The sequence below is a fragment of the Fragaria vesca genome, linkage group LG2, assembly GCF_000184155.1.
Source record: "Fragaria vesca subsp. vesca linkage group LG2, FraVesHawaii_1.0, whole genome shotgun sequence".
NCBI lineage: Eukaryota > Viridiplantae > Streptophyta > Magnoliopsida > Rosales > Rosaceae > Fragaria > Fragaria vesca.
In genome coordinates this window covers 9,468,053-9,476,300 of record NC_020492.1, presented here as the reverse complement: position 1 = coordinate 9,476,300, position 8,248 = coordinate 9,468,053, and the positions used below count along the sequence as shown (strand labels likewise).

The 8,248-nt window shown below is 38.0% G+C and overlaps 2 protein-coding genes across 3 annotated transcripts; both read left to right on the top strand.

Moving 5' to 3' along the window:
- Positions 1 to 102: 102 nt before the first annotated feature.
- On the top strand, positions 103 to 4,948 carry LOC101294029. Its single transcript, XM_004290160.1, has 14 exons — positions 103 to 168; positions 256 to 559; positions 1,224 to 1,323; positions 1,435 to 1,701; positions 1,802 to 1,879; positions 1,968 to 2,069; positions 2,147 to 2,196; positions 2,309 to 2,408; positions 2,543 to 2,632; positions 2,769 to 2,864; positions 3,116 to 3,206; positions 3,643 to 4,031; positions 4,136 to 4,210; positions 4,358 to 4,948. Exons 1-14 carry the CDS (start codon positions 162 to 164, stop codon positions 4,412 to 4,414), a joined length of 1,806 nt encoding a protein of 601 aa, XP_004290208.1. The 5' UTR covers positions 103 to 161; the 3' UTR covers positions 4,415 to 4,948.
- Positions 4,949 to 5,853: 905 nt separating this feature from the next.
- Positions 5,854 to 7,765, top strand: LOC101293538. Of its 2 annotated transcripts, XM_004290159.1 has the most exons (2): positions 5,854 to 5,969; positions 6,542 to 7,765. In XM_004290159.1, exon 2 carries the CDS (start codon positions 6,544 to 6,546, stop codon positions 7,600 to 7,602), a length of 1,059 nt encoding a protein of 352 aa, XP_004290207.1. In that variant the 5' UTR covers positions 5,854 to 5,969; positions 6,542 to 6,543; the 3' UTR covers positions 7,603 to 7,765. The 2 variants fall into 2 exon arrangements, with proteins under 2 accessions (XP_004290207.1, XP_004290206.1); XM_004290158.1 differs by lacking the exon at positions 5,854 to 5,969 and having other exon boundaries at positions 6,025 to 7,765.
- Positions 7,766 to 8,248: the final 483 nt, after the last annotated feature.

Genomic DNA, 8,248 nt, shown 5'->3' with positions numbered 1-8,248 from the left:
TTCTTGATTTGCTTTTCTCTTTTGTCATTTTCTTGAATTGAAAGAGATAAAAGCATTTGATCGCCACAATTTTAGTTGCGAATTTGTGTTTGATTGCTGTTGTTATTTTGATCCAGATGAAATCTGAGCTCTAAACTGTTTGAGTGATTCGGTTAGCAACAATGCCAGGTATGATGATCCAATGCCTCTGTAGATATCAGATCTTAGCTTTCGGATTCGGTTTCGGTTTTCATTTTCTGTGTTTGGTGATTGTAGGTGAAGTAGTTTCATATCAAGATGATGACAAGTCCAGGACTTTTGACATTGAAACCTCCGAGGACGAGAGGCGGAGGACTCGCAGTAGATCTCTTAAGAAAAGGACTGCCAATGCTTCCATGAGGTTAACAAATACTCTTAGGAGGCGCAGCAGCAAACGTGTCGCCAATTGTCGATATGCATTGATATCTGTTCATGATGTGAGGGATGCCGAGGAGGAGGAAGCTGTCATCACATTTCGCGAGGCATTGGTTGCTAGGAACATGCTGCCTGTATACTATGATGATTATCATACAATACTGAGGTAAGTGGATCATCCTGTGTGTGTCGTGTGATCTGTTACACTATTACTAGCCCGTATTATCTGTTAATGGTTTAGTTCTTTTTGAATGGAATTGGTTAGTTAGATGCAAGGTTTGACATATCTGCTGATATTCCAATGTATCGTTGGTATAACCTTGAATTTGAATGCCGATATATCTTTCACGGCCCACATTAGACTCGGTGTAGATTGATACAAAAGTTGAAGCCTTCAAGATGGCAACTTTAGTGGCATTCAGCACAAATCTATGAGACTATATGTCATTCCATGTAGGCAGCGATTCAGTCTTCTGTTGGAGAGTCCCGTACACCAATATAACTCGCTTTCACTAGTCTGGGTTGATTAGGTGAATCCTCCTCTACCACTCAACCTTCTCTGAGGATGTTAACTTCAGTTTGAGTCAAAGCACCAAACTAGAAAACCGATACGGTTATGATATTTAGAAGGTCTACTAAGAAGAAAGAATTATTTGAATCCAAATTCTTGAAGCCACATATGAAAAGGACTATAGGAATTTTATCATAGTAGAGTATGTGAAGTTGTGGTTCTTCTATCTCTTTATTTATTCTTGTTGTTGAAGGTGTTTGGTTCTCTTAATAATGTAGTCATCTTTTCCAGATGCATTTATACACCTTATTTTATGCAGATTCTTAAAGGCAAGGAAGTTTGACATGGATAAAACCCTTCACATGTGGGCAGAAATGCTCAACTGGAGAAAAGAGTTTGGAGTAGAATCTATTGTAAAGGTAACTTGTTTTAATTTTATTGAGATTTAACCTTTTAATGCCTACTTTATTAGAAATTTAATCTGATCTCTATCATTCTGATGGCGGTGTCAATTTATGATAAATTCTCAGGATTTTGTATACACTGAGTGTGAAGAGGTTCAACGTTTTTATCCTCATGGTTATCATGGTGTAGACAGGGAGGGACGACCTGTATATATTGAAAGACTTGGCAAGGTTGAACCTAGCAAGCTAATGAATGTCACCACAGTGGATCGGTTCCTAAAATATCATGTCCAAGGTTTTGAGAAGGCTTTTGCTGAGAAGTTCCCAGCATGTTCTATTGCAGCCAAAAGGCATATAGATTCTACAACAACTATCTTAGATGTCCAGGGGCTGGTGATTCTTTAACTCACAAATGTAGTTATTTTGTTCCGCATCAGATCTTTTTTGTAGTTTTGTGTATCATTCTCATTATATGTATTTTTTTTATTTGCAGAATTGGGTGAGTTTTGGCAAGGTCGCACATGACCTTGTTATGCGCATGCAGAAAATTGATGGAGATAACTATCCTGAGGTGATTCAAAACTATGAAGCAATTGATAAGTGATAACATTATATGAGACATTATTAATTTATTCCTGATACTAGCTCATTCTTCGCAGACATTGCATCAGATGTTTGTGGTAAATGCTGGTAACGGATTCAAGCTGCTTTGGAACACAGCAAAAGGCTTTCTTGATCCAAGAACTACCTCAAAGATACATGTATGAGAGTAGTTGTTATATTTTCTTTCACATTTGAAGGTTTTATGAATCACTCACCTTTTGCATTTGCTTTGTAGGTGTTGGGCAACAGATATCGAAACAAGTTGTTGGAAGTTGTAGACTCAAGGTTGGGACATCCTACCAACTGTTAATGTAGTTCAGTTGCAATAGATAGAAAGATGGTTGGATTTTTTCATTCGTGTTACTGAACTGATTTTAGCAACTTTCTATTTAAACAGTCAACTTCCTGACTTCCTTGGGGGAGATTGCTCATGTCCAAATGAAGGCGGGTGCCTTAGGTCTGGCAAGGGACCCTGGAATGATCCAGAAATTATGAAAGTATGATTCTAGTGGAGTAATATTTACTGTCACAAATATTGATACTTGAGATATCAATACTTTGAACTAATATGTATTACAGGCTTTTATTGCCAGAAGATTGCATCTTTACTCATATCACTTCTATTTGGCAGCTTGTACATATGGGAGAAGCAATGTACATGAGGAAAATCAATGGTTCTTCTGATGGTGATGATTTAGGAGTCAAGCTACTTGCCTCTAAGGTGACTTGAACTACTACTACTACTACTACTACTACTACTACTGACTTGCCTCTAAAGGGAGTCTATCTTGGATGCTGTCCTTTATCCTCTTCTGCTTATGTATGATATATTCACACTACTTTGATTCTCTACGCAGGTCACAGACAGTGAAATAATATCTACAGAGTCTGCATCAGATATGAGGTCAAGTGCTTCTGGCATCATGGAACTACCAATTTCTCATTTTCAGAATGTAATTTCTCAAGTTTCTTTTCATGGATATCTTATACCTGACTGCATCTTTAACAGCTAATTTATCTATAACATCTAGCTGACCATAATGACTTTCTTGATGATCAACACTAAGGATAGATTTTTGTTTTATGTTTGTCTATGTAATCTTTGTCCCTTTATTTAATTCTGGAACTTCCTTTGGACCAAGATGATACAGCATCAATTTATTTGTGTTATTCATGCTCTTATATTTAGTCTGTTTTGTCTCAGGAGAGGTCAAGTGACTCTGCATCTATTTGCAGCCTAGTTGAACCAGGTAGTGCTGCTGGAAAAGTGGATGGTGCTAATTCAAATTCAACAAGTAAGTCATAGATCATGGTTGTGTAAATTTTCAGGACATAGTGGTTTACTAGATTTGTTCATGCCTGGGGATCTGAATAGGTCTACAGCATCGGTTTCGTGGTAATAAGGACCATATAATTCATACTATTGGGTAAAAAAACACAACAACAACATTAACGAAACAAGTGGTAATATATTATCAAAGGTACATTTGTAGAGACATAAGCATTTCTCTGGCATCAAATTGCCAAGCCAATTCAAATTTTAGGTACTGATTACCAGTTGAATTTCCTTTTAATATGAAAAGAAGAGCTTTTAATTCTACAATGACATTATAGTGGTTTTCATTCTACATTTTTTATATTTCATTGCTGATTTCGTCTCACTTCTCTGATTTATTATAAACCATTGGTCCTTGGAGCATGACGTTTTTTATCTTCTGAACTTCTTAGCAGGTGATTCAACCATGTTAACTCAAAGAAGGCCACTGAATACATCCATTCCACATGCAGCGAGCCTAATCATTCGCTTCATACTCAAGATATTAGCGTGCATATATCATGTATTCCCGAGGATGGGGAGAATATTTACTGCATGTAATGCAGCGAACAACTTAGATAAACAATGCAAACCACCACCAATTGCACATTCCAGTTCCCAAGAACAGCAGATTGCCCAAGAAACAGAAGTTGACCCACTGTGGCAGAGACTGAAGCAATTAGAAGGTTTGGTAACCGAACTGACTAACAAACCTACAAAAATTCCTCAAGAAAAAGAAGACATGCTTTGTGAATCTTTGAGCCGTATTAAATCTATAGAGTATGACCTACAGAAGACAAAGAAAGTAAGACAGCCCTCTTCCTAGCCGTGGATACTTTAGTTCTCTTCTATCAGATTTCTATTTTCCTCTACAAAGTTTTGTACTAATTACAAGAGTTCCTCTTGTAGGCACTGCTTGCAACTGCATCCAAACAAGTGGAGCTTGCTGAGTCACTAGAAAGCTTAAAGGAGAACAACTCCACCGTAAGTTCTCAAAATATGTGGAAATTGATTCATTTATGTTCTGCATCTCTTAAGATGTCTGTGGGAATGGAGTATTTATTCTCATAACTAGTGTATGTCACATAAAACTTATAGACACTTATTAACATCAGGCTTTCTCCATTACAGGGAGCAATCTCTTGTTGGCCAAGACCAAGAAGTTGCAGATATAATAACATCCCGTGATGATGAGCACCAGTTTCTTGGGACAAAACCTACTGGTATTGCTGATCATGCATGTCGACTCAACAAATGAAAACATTACCACATCTGAGTTCATTGATCCATTCTTAATGGAGTTGTCATTTAAGGTGACTGATCTCTTCCATATTGTCCTGGATACAGAATTATCCATCATCTTATTCTCTGTGCGCGTGCGTGTGCACGAAGCTCATTAGTGTACAGTTGTCTTCCCAATTAGAGACAAATTCGGAAAAGATCATCTCACTTTGATGTTCTTATTTTTTTCTTCAGGAGTTCAGGTTGTCTTTTGTAGTTGCCAGTTGATAGTAGTGATCAACTGAGTATAGAGTAAAGAGAATAACGCTGGTGATCAGGCCATCAATATCATTTAGAATGGAGATAAACGTGTGGATAAACCTCTTTTTTTTTCTTTGGGTGTACATAGATAGTATGACCAATTTTCTGTCATTTTCCCCTCTCCTCCCTGTGACTGATACAGTATAATACATGTCCCAGTTTGCAATTTTGCATTACATATCAATAGAAGTTCACAAAGCTTTTACATGCTACAATGTTTGATAGTGAATTCAATGTTAAAGTTGCAGTATTCCAGATACTAATTATATACAGTATGATACCTCTAATACTATATTTATACTAGCATCATGGCCAACTTGTAATTTGGAGAGAACAGAGAAGAGGGTATAAGTATAACCTTGTGATTTGAAGGTGTGCTATATATAGGATTTACGGTTCTTTGATCCTTTGCATATATAGCAGCCTTACTGGCAGCAGTGATCCTTAGCATACCCAACAACGGTGGTTTCGGGGATACAAGGGACACTGGAAGCACCATCGAGCACCTTCATTTCCCTATAAACAGCAACAGAAAATGAAGATAATTCTGCTCTTGTTCCATTGCACACATTGAACTTTGCAGGATCAGCAGCAACCAAAAAGAGCTCGCAGATATTCATAGAAAAAGTTATACTAAGACCACAATTTATAGAAAATTTCAACTTCGTAAGCAAGAGTAGTGTAGTAGACACCATAACCCAAGTATGAAACCGCTCTCATTTCAAGTAAATAGTCACCGAGTAAAACAACATGGTATCAAAAGAAACTGAATTGGTCTTCTCGTAGTAAAAGTTTATCTGCAACAATCTCCTACCGAACCATGGAGACACATTTAACAAGAAACCGAAATTGGCAAAATCAAACTCCACATTTTTCATCTTGATTAAAGATGATTTTGAACACACCGCAAGCTGGAATATAAATGTTTACCAAAACACAAGGAAGAACCTATTGGTACAGAAAGCACCAGTACACGAAACCAATGAAAAATGATGATAGGCCGTATTTGATTTTCCTCCAAATACAGTATACAGTACCGTATGTGTTGTAAAAAATATATAATTTAAAAAAAAAACGTATTAATCACAGCCGTTGATGTTATAACCCTCGCATCTCAAATTTCCCGACTCTTTCAGTCTCTCATCTTAAACCCTCGCACCCACCCAGAAAATTGAAGAAACCCTCGAACCCTAGAAAATTGGTAAGCCTTGTTTTGCCATTGTTTTTGGGGTTGTGAAAATTGGTAGAGCTCTGTATGTATATATGTATATAAGTCTTCACTTTGGGAATGTTTCTTTCTCTACTTTCTGACAAGAAAGACTTTGTTTTTGTGTGGATTGCTTGCTCTAGCAGACTTGGTACTTTGATTTGGATTTTCATGTATGCTCTCATCTGCCTTTTGTTCAATCAAAGTTGTCTGGCAAGTTCATAATATAATAGTGTTCACCTCATAAAATTGCAAGTGGAGTTCATCAACTTTAGTGTTTATTTGTTCTGGGTGTGTTCTAACTTGTGCAGATAAGACCCACATTCAGTTTGCTGTGTTCTCAGCATTTATGCTCTTGCCTTTGAACTTTGAAATACAGGAGGGACTGTGGTTTGCTCATTTGCCTTACTACTTCAGATTCTTGAGAATATAGAAACATGTGTTATATATGTGTTGAGTTGATGTCATATGATTTGTTGTGCTGGTTTATTTGATTCCTTTGGTGAACATCATGTACAAACTTTTGATGTCATCTGACGCTTGCAAATACCTTGTTGTTTATGCAGATATGGGGAAAAAGATGAAGAATAAAACGGACTGGGAGACGATTGTCTCTAATCCGGTTATTGATTTGAAGTCTATTATTCATCAGCATTCTGAATTCATGGACAAGCTAGTTGAGCTCATCCCAGCGAGGTTCTATTTACCGAATGACGAGGATGATAAGCCATGGTTTCAAGGCCTAAGCAAGCCTGCCAAGGCTTCAGCTAAGAAGGAAACAAAGAAGAACATTAAGCAAGCTCGCAGGGATCGGTTGGATCCAGAGAAGACTTCTACAACAACCCTTGATTTGCTAAAGCAAAGTTTGGAAAAGGACATGTCGAACGAGGATGATAGTGATAGTGGTGAAATGGAGACTAAACCTGTGGTGCCAGGTCTGGAAGGTGATGACAGGTCAGTGACATATGAAGAACTCCAGCAACGGCTTCGTCGTAAAATTGAACAGTTTCAGTCTGGTCGCAATTGTGGAGTTTCAGAGAGAGCAAGGAAGAGGATTGAAAGGAAGGAGAGATTTGAGAAAGGGGCTGATGACAGGAAACGAAAGAGAGAAACTGCATCTGATGAAAAGAAACCTATTGGTACTGATTCAGTGAACAAGAATGTTGAACACGAGGTTGCAGAGGCTTCTAAAGGGCTCACATTCAGTCGTGTCAAACTTGGGGACGATGATGAAGTTGGAAAGAAGAAGAGGAGACTGTCAAAGGTGAAGGAGCTTGAGAGGGCCAAACAGTTGGAAGAAATGAAGAAAGATCCAGAGAAAGGCAAGTCTCTCTTGTGGAAAACAGCAACCAGTAGAGCTGCTGGAGTCAAGGTTCATGATGACCCAAAGTTGCTGAAACAAAGCATAAAAAAGGACCAGAAGAAGCATCAGAAGAACGCTGAGAAATGGAAGGAAAGGGTTGAAACCACACACAAGTTGAAACAAGACAAACAGAAGAAGAGATCTGATAATATATCAGCAAAACTTGATGAGAAGAAAAAGCGCAAAATTGCAAAGAGAGAGAAGAAACTAATGCGGCCAGGATTTGAAGGTCGCAAAAAAGGTTATGTCAATGGCGGTGCATAAACTCATTACTGATCGGTAAGCTTCTACCGTGGCGTTTTTATGTGGTTACTAATGGAAGAACTAGTATAAGCAGGATATGAAAGGCCGGGGGAGGAGTTGTGTTCTTCTAGAGCTCCTCCTGGATCTTTGTCTCCCCTTTTTGTTATTTGTAATTCCTACTATTTACATTCTCGAATGAGTACAAATACCTTTCTTTTCTTTCTTCCTTTTCGTTGTGTGTGTGTGTGTGTGTGTGTGTAAGTAGAGCACATATCAATTCAAATGTGGTTTATCAATTTCTTTTGCCAGCATTTGGTGCTGGTGTCTGATTTAAGTTTTTGTGTTAAGTGGTTAGTTGATGCTGGTAGGCTCGCCTCTAGTCAGTTTGTCACAACCAGTTATTCTAGGGAGGTTTACAGAAAGCTCCTTGGATTTGCAACCAGAAATTCGAGGGGAAAACCTCCAAGAACCTCCAAAATTTAACCTGGCTAACATTCTGCTAATGAATCTCATGTTGTTTCCAGGATCTGATTGTTAATTTTTCATAATGTAACAAAAACATGTCTGATCATTCCAGGGAAAAAGGCTGAAGTTCAAAATGTTGCTTTCGGGTCTTCCATTGCAATAGGAGAATGAAAAAGAGAAGGAAATCTGATCTGATTGATCA

Bases quoted from the DNA above. Each gene is read 5' to 3' on its own strand.
- LOC101294029 (XM_004290160.1), top strand. The intron at 2,409-2,542 runs GTATGATTCTAG...TCTATTTGGCAG, and splicing joins ATGATCCAGAAATTATGAAA to CTTGTACATATGGGAGAAGC. The intron at 4,211-4,357 runs GTAAGTTCTCAA...TCTCCATTACAG, and splicing joins TAAAGGAGAACAACTCCACC to GGAGCAATCTCTTGTTGGCC.
- LOC101293538 (XM_004290158.1), top strand. From the start codon at position 6,487: ATGTACAAACTTTTGATGTCATCTGACGCTTGCAAATACCTTGTTGTT.